Source organism: Micropterus salmoides, unplaced genomic scaffold (assembly GCF_014851395.1).
Source record: "Micropterus salmoides isolate LMB-PRFRI ecotype aquatic unplaced genomic scaffold, ASM1485139v1 Ms_hic_scaffold_14, whole genome shotgun sequence".
Taxonomy (NCBI): Eukaryota; Metazoa; Chordata; class Actinopteri; order Centrarchiformes; family Centrarchidae; genus Micropterus; species Micropterus salmoides.
The window spans coordinates 11243972-11265822 of NW_024040485.1; the positions used below are offsets into that span (position 1 = coordinate 11243972).

The 21851-nt window shown below is 38.5% G+C and overlaps 1 protein-coding gene across 3 annotated transcripts in view; it reads left to right on the forward strand.

Moving 5' to 3' along the window:
* Positions 1-21851, forward strand: part of LOC119901886 (RNA-binding Raly-like protein) — a 40860-nt gene that overhangs the window by 4245 nt on the left and 14764 nt on the right. For 2 of the 3 annotated variants that reach the window (XM_038717637.1, XM_038717635.1), the window contains exon 2: positions 8506-8780. In XM_038717637.1, the coding sequence (XP_038573565.1) occupies positions 8525-8780 (256 nt within the window). In that variant the 5' untranslated portion in view covers positions 8506-8524. Of the gene's footprint in view, positions 1-8502; positions 8781-21851 lie in introns of all 3 variants that reach the window. The other variant, XM_038717636.1, reaches the window with a different exon arrangement.

The following is a 21851-nucleotide window of genomic DNA, read 5'->3' on the forward strand; positions in this document are numbered from 1 at the left end:
AGCATTATTTAGTGTTTACTAGCTTTGTGTGTGGCATGTATTCACCCTGCTGTCACTGTGTCTACAAAATCTGTTACTTATCCATTATACAGTAAACGTAAAACATTAGCAGCTTGTAACATAACATGTTTCTATTTAAATTGCAAATTGTTCCTGAAATGAAATTATAATCAGTTCTTAGTCATGTTGTTTTTAGTGTCCACAGTGAGGAAACTATTTCATACACATCCAGCTCGGCTTCATGCATATATTTAATTCATTTAATCAAACCTGCTCCTCCACTTGCCCACTTTCACCTTTGACCTTTCGCTCTCACATTTGGTCAAATCATTACCTCTGTATGACTTTGCACGTCACTCTACAGCCTTCTGGTGCCATAAAGCAGAAACCAGCTAATTACTCACAGCTCTAGTGACCCAGTTACTTTAGCCCAGTGGAGCGTAAGCTATATTTGGCAGTCACACAAGTGGAGAATTAAGGAAATGGAGAAACATGTCCATGCCAAGAGATATGGGAAAGCATGGCCAATGTTTATATGCCCCCGAGCGGCGCAGTGGACTCCACCTGCTACAACAGCAGGTTGAGTCTTTTTCTCCCTCTTTCCTTCAAATGCACATATTGTTGTGAGAGTAATCCTTCGTTCTGAGCGTTTTCCTAAGTGTGAGAATGGGAAAGTCTCCAAACAAAATAAAAAATAAAACGCTGAGAACACTCATAAAGGCAGCGGCATGATACACAGTGATGCAAGAGAAAATTTTTGAAGCAGAATAATTGGCAAAGGAAGCTGGTAAAAAGAAAAACAGGGTTAAAAATGTTCCCTTAAAAACAATATGCCCCTGTGGAATTAATCCAAGAAGCTGTTTGCCTTCAAAGTCACCCAACAGGCTGCTCTGTGTATCACTTCTGAAACTGTTAACAGCTGTGCAAACTGTTTTAAGTTGTCCAAATGATGCACACTGACCTCAAAGATCAGGTTTGTGATGTGTAATAAAAGCACACACAAATGCTCTGATTACAGAGATAATCAGCCCCGCTATTATTATACGATGCAAGATAAAATGTCTTCCAGAGATATGGCTTCATCCCATCTCACCGTATAGGTCACATTGTGCTTTTATCTCCCTGCTGTCATTGCTGTTTGAGGCTATAGGTAGCTCAAATCAGATTATGGTACAACTCATTTTAGGCGCGTGATCGTCTGCCCTCAGCCAGCACGCTTCAGAGATCCCCCATAAATTCCCATGGGGAGGGGGATAAAGGTGATGGAAATGTATTTTCTATACAGGCGCTCTGAATGACCATATTGCTGTGGGCTTTCACACGGTGAAACAAAAAAAGTTAGTTCATTAAAGGTATGAAAAATATGTAAATGATAAAAGAATGGTAATATAAAAGGATAGAGTCATAGTAATAATTTATAAGCCAGCACTGCCTACCTACCGCGTGATGTATGCCTGCATTTTCCATCTTTGATATTCTGGTCTGAGGCCCAGTTCTAAGCTCCTTGAAGATGATTGGCATTGCAAATGTTCCCCACCTGCCCCCCCTTTTTTTCAAGTTCTCTCATTCCCTTCCTCCATTTTTATTTCCCTTCTCTGCTTTTCTATCTCTCTCCTTTTGTTGCCATTTCCCCCCTCTGCTTCTTCAATTCACACTCAAGAAAGGTATTATGCAGAACGTAATGGGGTGTAGGAATGCAGGGGAAGAAAATAAGAATAGAGGTTTACAGTCATCTTCCCCTGTTAAGAGCCACAGCTAAAAGTGCTTCAAAGAAAATCCAGGTACATATAGCAAACAGGCATTAAAAACTGCAAGGCAAGTTGCTCATTATATTTGGGCAGTAACAGGCTATTCGCTATCCTGTCTGCACCGTTAGCCAGTATTTACTGTACAAGTCCTGCAGGAGAGATTAGATTCCACTGGGCTCCTCTGGGCTGGGAGCAGAATGGCCCAGCAAGGACCTCTATTCATTAAGCCCTTAATTGCTAATTGAGGTCTTTCAATGATTCAGCAATAGCTGCTGGTGTTAGGGCATTAGCTGAGTAATTTATGGCTGTAAGGGAGCAGGGGGAAAAATGAACAAGGGCGAGAAAGCCTTATTAAAAAGGACATTGGTGCCTGCACGGCGTTGTTATAACACGGCTACCTTATGTTAACTCTCAAAAGTCTGTACAATGCTCTTTATTATAGCTGATTTTCAACAATTGTTGAGTTTAATTCATTAGGTTCTATGATTAAATACCATTTAGCCGTGCCATGCAGTTTGGCTCTCCACTCCTCATGCAATTTTAATTTAATATTTTTTGATTAAGCATATTATGCCTTTGTGGAAGTTCAAAATTTTTTAGAACAAAAAATGTTTCTTTCCTTGTCTACAAATGACAATTGGAAAAATTGTAGCAGTCAGGTCAGCTACACTCATTGTTCCTGCTATAAAATCTCCCCGTGGCTCTGTCATTTGTGATTTTAGCACTATTTTCAGCTTTCATATTAGTCACAGCAGCATTTTGATAAATCCTCACATTTTATGCTGCATCTGTTCTCACAAAGCAGCAGAAATAGGGAAAATAACCCATACCTGCACTGCAGCGTAGTTCATAAATTTAGACTGTATGAAAAGGTAATTAGATTTCAGTCCACATTTATTCCCTTGTAATGCGTTTGGCTGTCATTCAAAAGAATGAGGCAAAAATAAGGAAAACCTGCCTTATTATAGACCCATATTTCATTCTCTTATGCAGACATATTCTTTTCCAGGGAGCCACTAAAAGCTGAGATGTCAGTGTCCTGAGCCTGATAAGGCATGAGGTGACGTGACGATGCCTCTCTGCAAGCAGACTATGAAGACATCTACAAATTAAACAGCCTTATTTTCCTCTGTTGACGACAGTTGAGGTTAGATGCTTTCAGTCGTACACTGTCATCTCGCAAAAGATAAAATGCTGCAATGCAACAGCAGAGAGTGAGTGCGGCCTGAATGCATCTTTCACATTTCGTACTGTATGTATTTGTCATACTGGATGAGGAGTTTTCATCTTTTCTCCTCTGACGCGAGTGTGAGTCAGTGAGGAGAGATCAGGGAGAGGAAGTGCTAAAATGATTACTTTCACCAGTTCCTCGCTTCTTTATCTCCGGAGAATTCAGACTCCGAAGCCCCTGACAGTCGGTGTGAAAGGACCAAAGAGGATCTATGAAATACTTACACTTGGAACCTCTGCATCATGGGAGGATGCTGTAGAAAAAAAACATCACTGACAAGCACTCACTTCTCTGTTTTAAGAAAGACTTTCAGGAAACAAACAAAAAGTCATTGCGTGGAAAAACATGCAAGTTATGAGTTGGGATGTGTTCACAGCTCTACTGATTGTTATTTAGCATGAATTCCTTGAGTGCCAAGATGAATCTAAACCCAGCTCTCGCCTCCTGTCTTGCCCATCAGACTGCTTTGAATTTCAGCGTGAGTGTGTTTTTTTTTGGCCTGGGACGTTTCCACCAGCATTTGCCAGCAGTTATGCCACATGTTCTTCTTAAAAGGCTTTGAGGATCTCAGAGACTCATGAATATTGTAAAAGAACCATCTTTGATGTCTTTTTTCCGTTTTGAATCAGCTAGAGGTATAATGTAACGCGCTCTTTCTTGTGACCATTTTAATTTAAAACGTATAATTGACTAAATAATGGTCGCGCAGCTTTGGGGTGTTAGGTGATGCATGTGGAGAAAGAGAGAATGCCTCAATAGGCCATAGATTGCTTATAGTTGGATATTTTTACCAGCTGCAGCCTGCGGTTGTTTAAAGCACGAGTTCAGTAGTTGCTCAATGACCATTCAGTGCTGTCATCTGCTAACAGAAGTTTGACAAGTTTACAGACTTTGCAGAAAACTACAACCATTAGTCAAACCAGTGTCTCGTGTCCATAAGGAGGTTTGCATCAGGCTTGAAATTCAAAACAGATGCAGACATTTAAAAAACTGTTTCTTCTGGTCCATAGCTGCATTTGCTTTTTATGAGACTGTGCCCTCAGGCTTTGAGAAGCCTGAAGTTTTCTTTTTAAATCAAGAAAGTTTTTGCTCCATCACCCCATGCGTTATTCAACACATTGCTAAAAGTGAAAATTTTGAATAAAAATTTACACCTGCTTGCCACATTAATGCAATTGTTAGACATTTAAAAAAAAAAAATGCATCTTTGCTGTCTTGCAATGACTTAGATGAGAAGATCGATACCACGCTTATGTCTGTGCGTTGAGTATGAGACTGCAGCCAGGACACGCTTAGCTTAGCTTAGCACAAACACTAGAAACAGGGGAAAACAGCTAGCCTGGCTCTGGCTGAAGGTGACAACAATCTGCCTACCAGCACCTCTAAAGATCACTGAACATGTTTGGTACTGTGTGTTTAATGTAACACAAAATCTGCACCCAAAGAAATCATCCTACAAAAAATAACACTACCAACTTGTTATTTTTACACTTTGGTTTTTAGACGGATTCAATGTGAACAAGTCGAAGTGTGACACGTTGTAGTTTTAGTATTTTTTTATTTCTGTATTACATTCTTATTTTGTTGCTCTTCTCATAGGCTTGCCACATTTCTCCACTTTTGACTCTACAAATAAAATAACATTTTTCCTTTGGTCACTTCTTCCTGACTGGCTACTGCAGTCTTTCTCACCAAACACTTCATTCAACCAGTTCAACTAGCATTTCATCAGAAAAAGCCAATCAGTGCTTTCATTTGGCACTATATCCCAGCTCAGTATGGTCTTGAATTAGTGGACTCACACTGACTCCAATTAAATCTGCTTAAAAATGTGCTATTGCTTGCTTAATCAACCGTCTAATGGCCTCACCTCTGTACATTCGCCTTAAAGAGGCCATTCAATGCACTTCACATCCATCAGTCACTTAGTTGGTTGGGTTAGGCACCGAGGCTGAGGTTATTCAAAGGTAGAAATGGAGTGAATGGGATTGGATTGGATTAGATTGACTGGTGGGCTTTTTAGTCCCTGGCTCTGTTGATAATTAAGTTAATCAACTCCAGAAAACTCAATGACAGCATAGCCACATTATAGAAAGCGTAGCAGTGATAAATTATCTTCCATTCTGTGAGGTGCAAAAGGGGATTTTTTATTTTTTTTGTAGAACGGCAGAGGAGATTTAGAGTGGATTATGTGTGGGAAGAGGTAAAGGATGGAAGTAAGGAACATGTAGGATGGGGGAAAATTGTGATGGGAAGTGTGCCCAAGAGACGATTGACTGCAGAGAGTGTTTGTGTATGTGTGTGAGAATATTTTTAGAAAATACCTGTACATATTATTACACTTTTCCATCCTTTCCCTATACTTACTCATTTCTATTCAAGCCCCTGATGGGTTTGAGACGGAGCCATGAAATATTAACAGATTAAAAGACATTCACAAATAGAGTCTCCCGTTCACCTGAGCAGCATGTCTTTGGATCAAATGAGGAAATTAGAATAGACCCTATATGATTTTGTCTAAACAAGAAGTTGATTATGTGCTGAATAGTTTTGGGTATTGGACGGTTGGTCGGGCAAAACTTGCGTAACCATGATTCTATTCAACTCTGTGATATACTAATGAGCATTTTTCATTTTTTCTGACATTTTAATCGATTAATCCACAAAAGAACTAACAGATTAATTGATAATGAAATTATCATAAACTGCAGCCCTAATCTAAGGAAGACCTTAGAGAACACGGGGAGATAACGTAAACCAGAATAAACATCAATAGGTGACATCTACAAATTGCTTGTTTGTCCGACCATCATTCCAAAACCCAAATCTAAACAGTTTATAACCACATAAAACCAAAAAGGAGCAAATACTCATAACTGAGATCCTGGAACCAGAGGAAGAATAAAACTGTTGCTTTAAAAATGACTTAATTAAGTAATAGATTAACATAGATAGCATCTTGATTTTAATTTGATCCTCTAATCGATTAATAGTTTCAACTCTAAAGTAAACCACTGAGTATTAATGCTACTTATAGTTTTCTTGCTCTTTCAGCCTCATAAAAGCTTCTCCTGTGAGAATAATGTTTGTACAGTTTGTGAAATCTGGGTTTAAAAGCCTCATTGTGGAATGACACACACACACACACACACACACACACACACACAACACACACACACACACACACACACACACAAACATAAACACACACAAACACACACACACACAGAGTGAGAATCCCAAGAGGCAACAGCCAGCATCTTTGAGTGGATGTATTGCCATGGTGACAATTCCTGATTCCCCCAGAGGACTGTAGCATTATGGTAACAAACAGTGCAGGCTGCAGGGGGTTGTAGTGTATTTGAAGTGTCCAGCTAAATCTTTTTTTCTCTCTGTTTGACAGTAATGAAGCTGTTGTTGGTTCATTTACAATCTGTGTTGTTAGTACCAGCGGTGGAAGAAATATTCAGGTCTTTTACTTAAGTAAAAGAACCAATACAACAATGCCAAAATACTCCTTTACGTAAGCCTTCATTCCAAACTCCTACTGGAAGTATTACTAGTAAAATGTGCTTAAAGTATCTAAAGTAAAAGTACTCAATTTGCAGTAATATGTCCCTGTGCCTCATGTGTATATATGACATTTTTGGATTGTTACAGTAATATACAACACCTTCTTACTTTTGAAGCTGGTTGAGGTAGAGCTAGTTTTAACTACTTTATATACAGACGTTGTAGGTAGTTCAGCCCAGTGGTCGACTCCCTCTAAAGGGTCACAGGATGAATCCTAGGGGCTGATGAGATGATTAATGGGAGAGGAAAGAAGAAACAAACAAAGTTCTGCCACACAAGTCTGTAATCATCTATTGGACTTTTCTCTAATCTTTTTTGTGAATTATTGGATTTAAACATGACAAAGTACTACAGCAACACACTGCTCTTTGTATGGGGTCACAAGCTAAACACTGGTTTAATCTTCAATGATGCATTGTATTTTATAAGCTTATAATATGTTTTTGTGTGTAAAATCTTAATCTGTAAAGTAACTAATACCTGTAGTGGTACACAATAAATGTAGTGGAGTAAGAAGTATAATATTTCCCTACAAAATGTAGTAAAGGAGAAGTATAAAGAGCATAAAATGGTACCTTAAAATTGTATTTTAGTACAGTAGAGTAAATCTACTTAGTTACTGTCCTCCACCAGTTGATACTTGGAACAGCTGGACTAGCATTTTACATGGAGAGAACAAAAAAAAAAGCAAACAACAGAGGAGAAACAGTGAGTGTGATGTGCTATTTTCACACGTGGGAATACAGTTCTTATATATAGTGTGGTTTATCAGATTCACACGTCTGAATCATAGGTGCCATGTCAGAATATCTCTCACCTTCTGCAGACAGCAATATGTGTCAGCCTCCATGCTCTCTGGACCTCAATGAATATAGACATTGGCTTTGGATATAGAGTACAGTTGGAGACAATGGGACATCCACGCCTGTAGTAGTGGTGTGATGTTTCTAGAGCTGAAACGACTAGTTAATTAATAAATTAGTCGAGAAAAATATTACAAATTTTTAAGCAAAAATGTCCAAAATTTACTGGTTCTGGCTTCTCAAATGTGAATATATGTTGGATTTCTTAGTCCTCTATGATAGTAAATTTAATTTCTTAGGGTTTTAGATTGTTGTTCAGACAAAACGAGCTATTTGAAGTAGAGCTGAATGATTAGCTGATGAATCAATTTGTCGATTGACAGCTTGACTAATAACTATTTTCATAATTGATTCATCATTTTGAGTAAGTTTTTAAGGAAAAATTGTCAACATTTCAAAAGTGTTCGCTTTTCCAATGTATGGATTTTCTACTTTTCTCTGTTTTACATCAAAGTTGACTTATATTTGGGTTTTGGATTTTTGGTCAGACAAAACAAGACACCTGAAAACTCAAATAAACATTATTCACTATTGTCTGATGTTTTCTTGACTATATAAACAATTCATCAATTAATCAAGAGAGTAATTTCCAGATTGTTCATTAAAAAAATAATCATTAGTTCCAGCTATGACTAGAAGGCATCAGGTTGTGCTTTAGAAAATTATTGTGGACACTATTTTCTGACGATTAATCGAAAAATCTATGACACATAAATGAAAAAATCATTACTTGCAGCTCTAAATAATTCTCTGTAATTGTAGCTTTCTAGTTTTTAGTTTTCACTTCACTTATAAACAATTAAGAAAATATGATCCCATAAATCAAGCCTCTGCTGTGACCAGCACATCGAAGATGTTTGGTAAAAATATTGTACCATATCTTCAAAATGCTTTTCCTGCAATTTGTTCTGACCATCCAGTGGGGTTTAAAATGGATTTATAAAAAAGAAAAACCGTGCAATTATCTACAACATATGCTTTCAGCTGTGACCACATCCCACTGGTGCTCACTGTTTGGCTTTCAGTGTGTAACCTCTACAGTCTAACCTTCCTGGCTTTCTGAGCAGTGTGCAAATGTGTCTTCCAGCAGGCATTGCTGCAGGACTAGGATGACTGGGAAGACCCAGACCAGCAACGTGACCAACAAGAATGACCCGCGCTCCCTCAACTCCCGCGTCTTCATTGGCAACCTCAACACGGCCGTGGTAACCAAGGCCGACATCGAGGCCATCTTTGCCAAGTACGGCAAGATTGTGGGCTGCTCGGTGCACAAGGGCTACGCCTTCGTTCAGTACGCCAGTGAGAGGAACGCCAGGGCAGCCGTGGGAGGGGAGAACACCAGGGTCATTGCCGGACAATCACTAGGTAATGTGCATTGTTTTCTGATTAAGGCCCGTCAGTGACAGTGTAAATATTTTGTACAGAAGAGGTACCAAAGTGGAAACTACACTACTTATGTGTAAAAAGGGGCAAACGGGGAGATGCTTTATTCTGCAGCCCACACACCCTGGACTTACTCTACAATAGGGGAGCTCGCTTCCACATTTTCAATGCACTTTCTCTTAAAAGTAATGGTCATTACCTAGCAGGACATGGTAAAGCTGTTGTAGGTTGTTCTTCAATATCAGTTTTGATTGTTCGATGCATCCCAAAAGTATATCACTGTTCCCCGCCATTTTAACATCATTATTAAAACATGCACATATTAATCTGCTGGCTGATTCAAGTGCTGCGCTCTCAAGTGACACCACCATTACTGCAGTGGCACAGTTAAACTGAACAAATTTATAAATTATAATATAAAGGAGTACAAAGCCAGCAAGAGATCTGCAGGGTGGCGGCTCACCATCAGCCCTGTCTAGGCAGATCGCTTAGGGGCCTCTGGTTGGTCCTTTGTTGGCCTGCTGTTCAGCTGGCAAGCAGAACATTTAGGGGGGATGAATAAGGGTCAGAATTATTTAATGTAGCAGTGGCCTGGGGATTCTTTCCCCCATAGTTTACGTTTATTTTGCAGCAGCTGAGCAGAGCAAAGCAGAAAAGACGCTGAAGTTTCTGTTAAAGCTGGACAAAATTTTGCTGAAAAAGTTCATGTTTTTTATTACTAGCGCAGTATCCGTTCAACTTAATATTGAACGTGTAATAATCAACTGTCTGCTGTTATTACTTACAGCTACATTTTGGAACCAGGCTTACCACCAAGGCCACCAAGTTACAAAGATCATGCTTAAAATATTTAGCCAGACAAAATAGCAAACATACAAGACTTTGCTGGAATCTGGTCTCTCCAGTTTCTCTTTCTTCATACATTCTTGAATGTGCTGGTGTAACAGTTTATAGAAGTCCCCTCTCAATACACTACATGGTGGTACTTCCGGTGGTAGTAACGCACTACATCTAAACATAAATCTCAAGAGAGACACTGTATTCCTTGGGTCCTCAGTGATACACCCGACAAGTGTGAAGTTGATTGGAGGAACTTTCAGACATTCTCAATTTTGCCAGTAAAAATATTAATGTACTCTAATCCCTAAATAGGTACCCAGTGAGTTTCTAGTGACCCTTAAAACAAAGGTGTTACCCCTTAATTCGACTAAACCCTTTGTTTTGTTCTCTTGCACTTAAATATTTGTCCCAGTATAGGTACCCAGCATGTTTCATTCAAACCTATGTAATCTTATTGTTTTAATAACAGAACACAAAGAACTGTATATAAAATGCATTCAATTTAATGCGAAAGCAATAAAAACGAAAGGCAGGAGTCATAAAAGAAGGGTCGATACCAATAATAAAAGATAATTTCTTGAAAGCAAGTCCATATAAAAAGGTTGAAGATTGGAAATATGATACAGATTTAGTCAGTCTGAGACCTTCAGACATGTTATTCCAAACTGCAAATGATTAACTCTGATTTTTAATCAATATTGCCTGAAGATCTGAAGCTGTCATCTGGTTCATAGTGTTTATAGACGAAGGTTCTGTGATCTTGATGGCAATCACCAGCCTCTCTGCATGACTTGCTGTGATAACCACATAGGTGTCAGTAACTAGGTACCCTGGTGACGTGGCTTTCCAACGCAAAAGTAAGAGAAATGGAGATCTATCATCTCGCCCTCCAAACAATCGCGTTGTCAACTCCTCTGTCACACCATGTCCGAAGTAGGTCTTTCTGCGAGTGCACAGTACTACACGACATACCCTCTAAACGGTTCCAGATTTGTTAGGTTTAGGCAGTGGAAATTTAGGAAGTGTCAAAAACTGCTCAGAAACGTATGAGTTTCCAGTCTATGGTCCGGACTGAGCACCTGTAGAAAAAAAACACACATGTGGAATGACAGTCTGAACAAGGCCTTAGGGCCCAGTCCTCAGGGGTATTCAGTGGATCCCTGTAAATCATCCTTATATTACTTATTGATTAGTTTATAGCCTTCTCCGTGGAAAATGAAAGTCCTCCTCAAGCCCTGCTCTCTGTCATTAAATATAAATGAGCGCTGCAGAGTCACATCTGTAATTCCACCCCGTGTTTGCCCAGTTTCATGCATTTTTGGTGTGTGAAATTACATAAGGGAGCGGTAAAACTGCAAGGCGGAGTTGTATTTACAGTGATTTGCGGTATAATTATGTGGCTCAAGAACTATTACTGGCCTTGGAATGGACTGGCGACCTGTCCAGGGTGTACCCCGCCTTTTGCCCTATGTCAGCTGGGATTGGCTCCAGCCCCCTGTGACCCTGTATGCAGGAAAAGCAGTTGACGATGGATGAAGATGAAGAACTATTACTGCATTATTGTAGCACTTTATGACGGATACAATGTGCCGTGAGTGAAACTGGACTCAAGTGTCTGGTCTGAGCTAACTCGGGTGTTATGTTGTTATGTTGGTAGTTTTGGAAATAATTTCTTTGTTTAATTTGTCTGTGAAGATTCACAGTCATGCAGGTCATAGTCCATGGAAGGTCAAAATCATGGGTAACTGGACTTGGTTGAAGATACTGGAAGATGTTTCACCTCTTACCCGTCACGTGAGGCCAAGAGTGTATGACCGTCACTGGCAATGTCACATGAAGTCAAATGTGAGAGTTTGTTCACTCTCTTGGGAAGAGATGAAAGGTTAAATGGCTGGGACTCCCTGTCCGTCAGTCAGAACTGAAGATAAGAGGCAAACGTTTTCAAGTATCTTCAACCAAATCCAGTTGCCCTTGATTTTAACCTTCCTTGGAAGTTTCTGTTATTGGTAAAAATAATAATATTGTACTCGTCATGTTATTTGATGAAATCTGGGAACCTGGCAACATTATTAAAAATTTCCCTGATGTGGCTAACAATACGAGCAGTCTTATAATCAGACAGGTTTTAGGTGTGCTAAGTTTGGGTGTTTCCTTCAAATAAAGGGGTTTAGATAATCTGGCTGAAGTGAAACCTTATGAGGAGGAAGATTTCTTAAAATGAGACTGGAATAACTTTTTCTGAGCAAATCTCAGAAAAGCACATTTGTTCATTTGAAACTTTTTCCCCTTCTCATAGCAAATAGTTGTCTTTTTGATATTTCTCCAAGGATGTCAAAGTGAGACTGTCAGATTTCATTATAATTAGTGCCATGTTCCCAGATGTCAGTATTTACTTTGATGAGTACATGTTAACATAGCTGATAGAAATAATGTCTAAAAGTGAAAAAATTAGACCCAAGTTCTAATAAAGTGCAACTATGCTTTAAAATAATAATTCAATATTTTGGGAGACACGCTTATTTGCGACCGTTTTGAAAATTGATATCAGTATGGAGCTAAAGCCAGGAGGTGATTAGCTTGGATTAGCATAAAGCCTGGAAGCAAAGGGGAAACAGCTAGCATGTTAAAAAAGCATCACAGGGCAAAGTTTGTAATCCTGGAAACCTCACTGGTTTCTTTATTTCATTTTATACAATGCATGCTTAATCATTTTTAAGCATTAAAGCATTGTAGTGTCTTCACAACAGTGTCAATAAAGTATAAACGATGGCCAGAAATTTGGGGTATGATAGGACCACTGATAAAAGCTGTACATTAAGGGTGTTCATAGGGCCTGATTACTGACAAGACAAACGCAATTGTAAAAAAAACAACAGTGTTTTATGTTGCCACACTACAGAAATATTCACACTGCTGTCAACCCACATTCCATGTCCCATCTGTCTTGTCCTGTCTGCATCATTGCATCCACTTAAAGATGCTCTTCTCATTGTTATGCACACTGACAAACCACACCACACATTTATATTTCCTGAGAAACACAACAACCAGACAGAGAGAGAGGAAAGGGCGTGAAGCTGAGAAGATCTCAGGTGAACATGTGTCTCCTGAACAAAGGCAGTGAGAGCTGAAATCACATAGAGAACGGCTGCATACAGAAATCTTTGTGAAGTATTCCTTCGCATAGCGTGGCATCTTGCCGATCCACTGGCTGCACTTTATAATGTTTATAACAGTGGGCATCTGTGGACACGTGCGCACACAATAAATCCAGTGTATTTGCAATGCACCATAAGTGTCAGAGGTATACAAAGGCGCCTACAGTAATGTCTGCCTCTGCTTTGGAAATCATCTCTTCTGCCTTTACCCTGCCGCCCCTGTGAAATTGAACCCTTACGGTCATCACGCCTTATCTTTTAAACATGAACTTTATATTTGATTAGACTCTGGAACTATATTATATAATATTGCCAGAAGTGGAAGTGGAAGAATTCTTGATATTTTCTTGAGCACATTCCTCTTCTATTAAATAACACACAAGAAGGACAGTTGTGCAAAGGTATGATATGTGACAGGAAGGTCAGAATCAAAACTGTAAAGTCCTGAGTACACAGAATGCAGCTCGGTCTGCCAAATTACGTAAACGAAATCAGCGTCCCACGCATGAGTAGATTTAATAGCCGCAAGATACTGAAGCCCCAGCATTTGCTGTACTCAATTTAATTCCTTTGGACAAGACTGGATTGCCGAGACAATGACGTTAAGTGGTTTATGCAAATAAAAGTGACATTCAATCACACTGGCCTCAGACAGTAGCTACTTAGATCCTGAGGAAGATATCTGCTGGTGATGAAGAGCACGCAGGGGAGGGTTTCATTCTTGTTTCACTAACTCAGCATTCCTCCTTTTGCTTTCTGCGTTTGTGGATTAAATCTGGACATAGATGCATTAATGTTCGTAAGGTTAATTTTTTTTATAACTTGGTGGGATCATATCTGCTTTCCTGTCGCCTTTGGCTCAAGTGTGTGAGAGATTTCCTGCGTGGCTGCTGTCTGGTAGTCTTTGTGCGTCCCTCTGTGGTTGAAAAATTTACTGCAGAAGACCGTGATGAATCTAAGGTACAAGGTCTTTTTATAATGTTTGGCACTATAGGTTACATAAAGCTGATCTGTTCTGTGATGAATTCTGAGAACATGGGTGGTAAAGTTAAAAAAATTTAAAACATTTGGAGTTTGAGACAGTTGTTTGGACAGATGTCTGTATTTCACACAACAGCGAACCATATGTTTGCAGATCTGTCCGTCACAACCTCAATCTAAAAATTTGGGGGGAAAACATAAACATTTTTCAGAGATAGATCCAGTTTTAGCTTTTATGTTTTTGTTTTTGTATAAACCAAAAGTAAATTAAGGGAACACAGTAAGCCTAAAACACTAGTTACAATAAACATAACAAGATAGACGTCTAACCAATACAGAAATGAATTATGATTAAAAGATGCTACCTTTTTTGTTCATTTGAATAGGTATTGTTCATTTTTAGTATTAAATGTTAAACATTACATTTTAATGTAAAAGTTACCCTGTTTACTCTGGACTATGGCTTTGCGCTCCGTCTACCAGGCTGTTTTTTCTGCATTCATGAATGTTTCATCTGCATGAACACTAGATGGTGCTGAGAGAATAGCAGTGAGGGCGACACCACCAAAACTGGGACATTTTATACCGTCCCTCAGCATGTATGATTCATCAGTATCCTCAGCAGTCAACCTCATGCAGCGACAGCAGAGTATTCAACCACATTTTCCTGTTTATGAGTCATTTTCTGCTGTGAAAAGTAGCATTTTTAATGGTTGTGTCTGCTGTTTCCATATAGTGTTAAGCAGCTTGGAAACTGTATGATTATGTTGCCACTTGTGGTGGTAAAGATGAGGATAAGGAGTCTGGAGCATGGAATAACCTTCTTGAATGAAATCCTAAAGAAGAAGCACATAGAACATGGTTTAGTTATTTTTCTCATCTCACATCACAAATTAGAGATGTCTTTTTAAAATTAGTTGAGGACATTGCCATTTGATTCCAGTGACTGGTATTGAAACGAATCTGTCACACTCAGCCTCTATCTTTCACAATGCTTTTATTTTCTTGTCTTTTCTTACTGAGAACAAAGAAGCTGGGGGACTATTAAGACGTCTGGTTGTGCACGAGACAGCTGCAAACCCCATGTCAGTGTAATTAGATGTTACAATTACAAGGCTTCATCTACCGCAGAGCCCAAATGCTGCAACAGCTGGGGAATCAGTAGGCAGCCTCCCCCCTGGGCGCTCTGCTTTTTTCAATCTGTCTCTTAAGTCCACAGCCCATCCACTTTAAATTAAATTTTTTTTAAAACCCAGAGTTGAGTGGGAGACAGTGGCAATAGGAGGCTGATTTGCCATTCCAATGGATGAAAGCATGATGTTTGACTGGTGAGGTCACCTGTATTTCTTTGCAGTTTTAAGGGGATTAAAAGTAAGCTGTGTTTTCTAAAACATGGCTTGTACATCAGTCCTTCACTTACTCTTTATTAGGTTGTCAATGTTCTATATGAATGTTGAATGAATAATGTGTCCTCTATTTATTTACCATACTCTGTTGGTGTGTTTTTTAAAAAAATCAAAACATCATGCCAATAAAGCTTTGTTGTCCTATATAAAGAAAATAATTGCTCATTAAATATTTTGACAAGGGCAATATAGAAAAACATTGTATGTAGGAACAAATGCAATAGATGTAAATGTATACACCTGAGCTAATGTGTAGACCCCAGTTCCTTGTTAAACAACTGAATAAACATATGGATGAAACGGACTCAGAATAAAAACACGCTGGTAAGAGACAAAATACAATGTGTGCACATGATTATGCATGGATCTGACATATATGTAGGTGCAAAAGTCTGTGTGTGAAAGTGTAACAATAAAACTTTCAGGCATTTTCAAACATTACACAACCAACAGATACATCCAGGGCAAGACACTGAGGTCATGTCTTTAGCAAAGAGGAGTTTACATTTTAAAAACATACATGATTAAAGCTGAAACCATTACTCAATTAATTGATGAGTCAACTGACACAAATTTATCAATTGTTTATTTCCAAATCTTATATGATGTTAAATTCATAACTTTGGGTTTTGGATTCCTGGTCAGATAAAAAAAAGACATTTGAAGGCGTTTCCATGGGCTCTGCTACAGTAACTTGTGATTTTACATTATTTGCTGACATTTTATAGACCAAAGAATGAAATGAGAAAATAGATTAATGAACAGCCCTGCACATGGTGGGTATTTTACAGGCTGATTTCCAGTATGTTAGGACTCTATGTTTGAATTTGAATCATTCAATAATCATTTGAATAATTTAAATAATTTAAATATTCTGTATTTTGTATTAAATATAAAAAGAATCCAGTAACTGAAAACATTTCCAAGAGCTTTTCTTTGGTGCCGAATCAAAGGATAGTGGTGGTTGGATTTATGGGCTAAAATGCTGGCTACATCCTTGGATACTACTTGTTATATGTACAAAATATTGTATAAACAAACTATTGTAGAGCATTTTGATGATTATTTTCTTTTGCTTTCTCTGCTTTACTTTAAATTGCTACATTTTGCAATCACGTCTCTGGCAACACAAATGTAAGGGGAGAGATTGGGACTTTTTGGAAGTCAAATAGTGTAAAACTATCCTCCATAAAGAATATAATTAAAGCTCTTGTAATTTTTTACCACCTTATCTAATCTGTGGAAACATGGAAGCAAAAAGGGGGATATGTAGTTCAGGTTGTGTTCTTGCTTTTGGAGCAGAGTGGAGTATTTGAGGCGGGAGTTCCCCCTGGAATAGTTTGACAAATGGTATGGTCTGAGGCGGCTCAGCTGTGAGTCTGGAGCTGGAAGTGCACCTGCAGTCTGTCTGTTTTTGGAGGAGAGAAAAGGAAGCAAGGTCGGCTCGGCCACTGTAGAGTTATCACCCGTGTTTTCCCGCTCGTCATGACCATGTACAAAGGCAGGCGTCGCAACCAGAGATGTGAGTATGAGCTGTCAGTCACTGACAGCTCAATAACAAAGGAGTTTATGTAGCTGAAGTTAATGCTGCCAGTTTTGACATAAACTTAATTAATTCAGTTGTTTCTTGTGGTCAGTTTCACTTGCTTTGTATTGAAATAGCTCTTCTACAAAATGTCTTCTTTTTGGGGCATTATTTTTTGAGAAACTTGTTGATAATTATTGTTAAAATACATGTGTGCAGGCTACTTTGCAGTGTTTTTTTCCTGTTGTCTGCCAGTAGATTGAAATCTGTATCCAGTGCACCGTGCTTCTTTTTCTATTGCTCAGCATGTGATTCAAATGTGCATTTGCATGCACATTTGAAAATTCTAGGGAACAAAAGTAATCCTTATGGTATCTTAAAATGCACTTTCAAATATTGAGCTGGAGCTTTTATCGTGCATGAAAATTAAATGGGTACTGATGCAAATCATACTATTATACACCAAGGCTAATTTGATAATAATTGACCAAATCAGAAAACATAAATCCCTTTTCATCTGTTTTTTTGTGTGAAAGACTAATTTTTCTTAGTGACTTGATCACAGGCGGGAGATTGCTGCCTAAAGGGCATAACATTTATTTTAATCTACTTGGTGACTGCAGTCTTAAAAAAACTATAGCGGTGGTCTGATGATGATCAGAAAAGACTGCAAAAGTGCCCTGTGAGCAATGTCCTTCGCTCCTGATTGCTTTTAGTGGAGCTGTTCAGGTGTGGTGTGCACCTGTGTATCAAAGAGGCTATGTGCTGAGAAAATATTCATGCTTGCTTAGCAGATCTGTGGGTAAATGAATAACTTATAATATTAATGAAGCTCATATATTAACATATATATATGTACTGATTTGTGATCATTCTCAATTATTTAAACAGCCAGTGTGTTTTGCATTTCAAACCTTCTATTATTTATTGGAATTCATAAAGTTCAGCCTGCAACTAACAATTATTTTAATTATCAGTAGGCCTTTTTCACAACAGATATTTTGACTGGTGTTACTGATAACATTAACGAAGCTCTGTTCATTAACGACGGCTCTGTTCAGTTCAAATGTACCAGTAAGACATGACAGTGTGACCGTAAGCCAGCATGCACAACACCTGGGCCCTGAAACTGAAGCAGCTAAACGGAATACAGTCATCATTAAATGTACTGTATACACCAGTGCTTACACCTGTTTCCTTATTTTCACAATTAATTGATTAATCATCTGGGAAATAGAATGTGAGAAAAGGGGAAATTACCATTGTGATTTCCCAGTACTCAAGGTGACTGGTTGTTTTGTCCTACCGACTTTCCATAGTCCAATTGACCACCACAGAAGACAAAGAAAAGCACCATATCTTCACAAAAGATAAAAGGTACATCTGAATAAAATAATAACCCTTTGTGGGGGTCTCGACCCACAGGTTGGGAACTGCTGACTTAAATGATTAATCAAATGTCAAAATTAAACGATTAATGACCTTATAAGCTCTACATAAAATAGCCTGTCAGTGATGCATATTGCAGGACAGATGTGTGATGTTCCAGTTGTAACTAGACCCCGACCGATTCATCGTTTTGCAGATATTATCGGCCGATATAAGATACTTGCAGATATCGTCGTTTATAACAGCCGACATGACAATTAATAAAGACAGCCATTCAGATCCTTCCCTCAGGTCATGCATGTTGCATAGTTTGCCCACCAGAGGGCGCGCTGCAGCTCCTCTGTTTACAACCCTGCAGCACCACCACCAGCACCGCTGAACAAAACATCAGCTGACCTCAGTCTACTGGAACTCAGTGCGGCTCTGCTGGAGCTACGGTGAGGAGCTCCCTAGCTCCTGGTAGCGCTCAGGTTCATTGGTGATGGTGAGCTGTTCACTTGTCACGTCAATTACAGGACTTAAATAATTATAAACACATCCCCTTATCAGTTCTGCTCTCCTCAATACATTCATACCAGACTTGCTAATCCTCCCATTTTTTATTTAAGGTAACGTACAGCAGCTAACGCTGCCCGTTGCTAAGTTAGCCACAAAGCCATCAGTGGAGGAGCGCTAACCCTAATGAGCGATTAAACTATAGTGTTTGACGTATTCTAAATAAATATATCTGCGAGCTGCTTGTCTCTAGTTACAATCGGCTGGTCAGAAATGATTAATCCAGAGCCGACTTTTGAATAAACCTGAGCTGTACAAGAATCTAACAGGCTTTCTGCCTAACAAAGTTCTCTAAAGTTACCTCTTTTGAATGTGAAACATTAATGTGAAATCTCAAGTTTCAGGTCCTCCTTGTAGTCATTTAGTATTAGATTAATTAAACAGTAGCGTTTCCTCTGTGTCACTGTACCAGAGATGATATGTTTTAGAAAGTTGTTATATATATAATTTGCCTATGTAGGAGAGCCCTGTTGGTCATTATTATTATAGCAATGACATTAGATATGATATATGGTATTATTCGTAGTAGCAGCAGTAGTAGTATATGGGTAATTTTATAGTTTCTGTTTTCCTGGCCCCACAATACATACACTATTTACTTTAATGTTCATTAGTAGTAGTATTCCATAATTTATAACAAATCAGATATTTATAATTTTTTTCTGTACTTTTATTTGACTCATTCATCAAAACTTTGATATATTTTGTTGTACTTTTGTTCAAAGTACTATTTATAACAAAAAAAGTTTATTTTTATACTGCATTATGTTGTGGTATCTCGGTATGGCCTACATAACATTTTAGGGATAATCTTTGTTTATGTCATGCTTAAAACAAGGGGGAAAAAACAATATCGGCTATCGGATTTTAAAAATCTCAAATATCGAAATCGGTATCGGACTTAAAAATCCCATATCGGTCGGGCTCTAGTTGTAACTGTACACCATTTATGCTGCTCAATGTTTCAACGACTCATGAATGAGAAGGCCAAGTTTCAGAGCAGATGTACAAGTAGATTCAAGCAGGTGGCAGCTGCTGGTTTATTCTCTCGCTGTTTGAATCTGGTTCTGGTTGAAGTGGTGGACCGGCTTGAGGGGTTTAAATGTTTGAAAGTGTTGCACTTAAGAGCCACATAGTTACATCATAATAAAAAACGGAAAAGGAGGAAAAGTGCATTAACAGCTCAGGAGAGATGAAAGAATAAATTATCTTTACCCCAGGCTATGGCAGTGTGCTCATTATGATTTAATGCAAAAATCATCATCAACATACCAATGTTGTGATCTACCACAGCTGTGTGAAAAGATTACCTTCTGTACTTCTGGTCTGTGTCTTTGGATATAAGAACTTTCACCTACTAATAAATTGTATTCCTAATGCAAAATATTGAGCAGTCACCCCAAAAATTTTGCAATACCACATTACATTCTCCTTAATGGACCAGAGCTCAGCAGGTCTAATGAAAACATTTTTATTAGATGCTTGGGAGCCTTTGGGACAGGCTGCCAAATGTATGTGCCGCCAAATAACCATTTTGCTTAAGAGGGCGAAAGAGCAAACTACAAGGAATTCATTAAGGAAGGACAGGCCGATAAGCAATTAATCCATGTGTCCCCTTCCAACCATAGCAAAAACTGTTAAAGCCTTGAGGTTCCCATTCTGATTGAAATCCGTCAGGATCTAATACGCCCTAGATCAGTGTATGTAGCTCAGAGAGAGTTGGTAGCATAGTAATTTGAATAGACTTAAAGATATTTTTCTTATTGCATTCTTACTAGGAAGAATAAGTCATTGAGTCGTATGGAGAATCGAATTAAAGATATTCAATTGAGTTTTGATTATCTGATTATGTGAATGTGATATCTCCATTAGGACTGCAGCTAACAATTATTTTCACTGTTGATTAATCAGCCAATTATGTTCTTATTTAATCAATTCATGTTTGGTTTAATGATGTCAGAATGTCAGTATCCTAAAGGTGATGTTTTCAAATGGCTTTCTTTTCATCTGGCCAACAGATATTCAGTTGATTTAGAATGGAAGACAAGGCAAACGCAGAAAACACATGATGATCATCAAAGTAGTTGACTGTATATTTTCTATCAACAATTAACAACTTCTTTCAGCTCTAATCTCCAATTAGATTATGACTAGTTAAATCTAAAATTCAGCACATCTTTGATGTAGTTCTGACTGTTCAATCCAATAAACGTTGAAGACAGAAGGTGGCATTTGGGAAGCATATGGGAAGCAATTATAAAACAGTGGAATTCAATGATAGTGATTACAAATCAGAAAAAGATGAGAAACAACAACGTTACACAAGAGTTAGCCTAGACCAAAGAGTGAATTGGTTCGGTAACAAGGAAAAAGGATGAACAAAAGTAGAATAGGCCTAGCTGTCAAATTGTCATGCCAGAGTATCAAGAGTGAAAGATCAACATTTAATCACAATAGCACTAGAGAACTTTGACATTTATATTGAGTCTGACTATTATTATTATTATCTATGCCATAGTCAGTCTATCTTTGTGAAACTAACATGAAAATGTTATACTATCCATAATTATACAAAATATCATATATTTACAAAGACATCATGACTATTTATAATTACAATGTGACCAGAAGAGCATGTGAACAGAAGGTCCTTGCCCCCCCCACCAACACACACACACACACACACACACACACACACACACACACACACACACACACACACACACACACACACACACACACTAATGCATACACAGTGTATATGCATATCCCCACACACATTCACAGTGTCTGCTTCCTCACCCTGTCACTCACTCTGCCCTGCTAGAGGAAACAGTTAGGTGTAATAAAAAGCTGAAGCTGGCTTTGCCCTTGAGCCGAGATCGGAGATTATTCAAATCCTGTCAGACTTACAGGGTGTGAGAACACCACATAGATTGAATCTGCGACAGCTGTCACGCAGGATGTCTCTTAGTCGCACATTTGTATTCACACAGGTGCCTGTGTGATCTCTTAATCAAACACTGCTCACCGGCTCTCAGGATGCGTGTTACAGCAGAGATGGAGTTTGTTCAGTGCCAGGATTGATCCTTTGCCTGCCAAAGATTATGTTTAGGCATTAGTTCAGGGAGGAAATGTATTCTCTCATTTCTTTTCTAATTATATATATTATCATGTCCCTTACCTCTTCTGTCGTAAT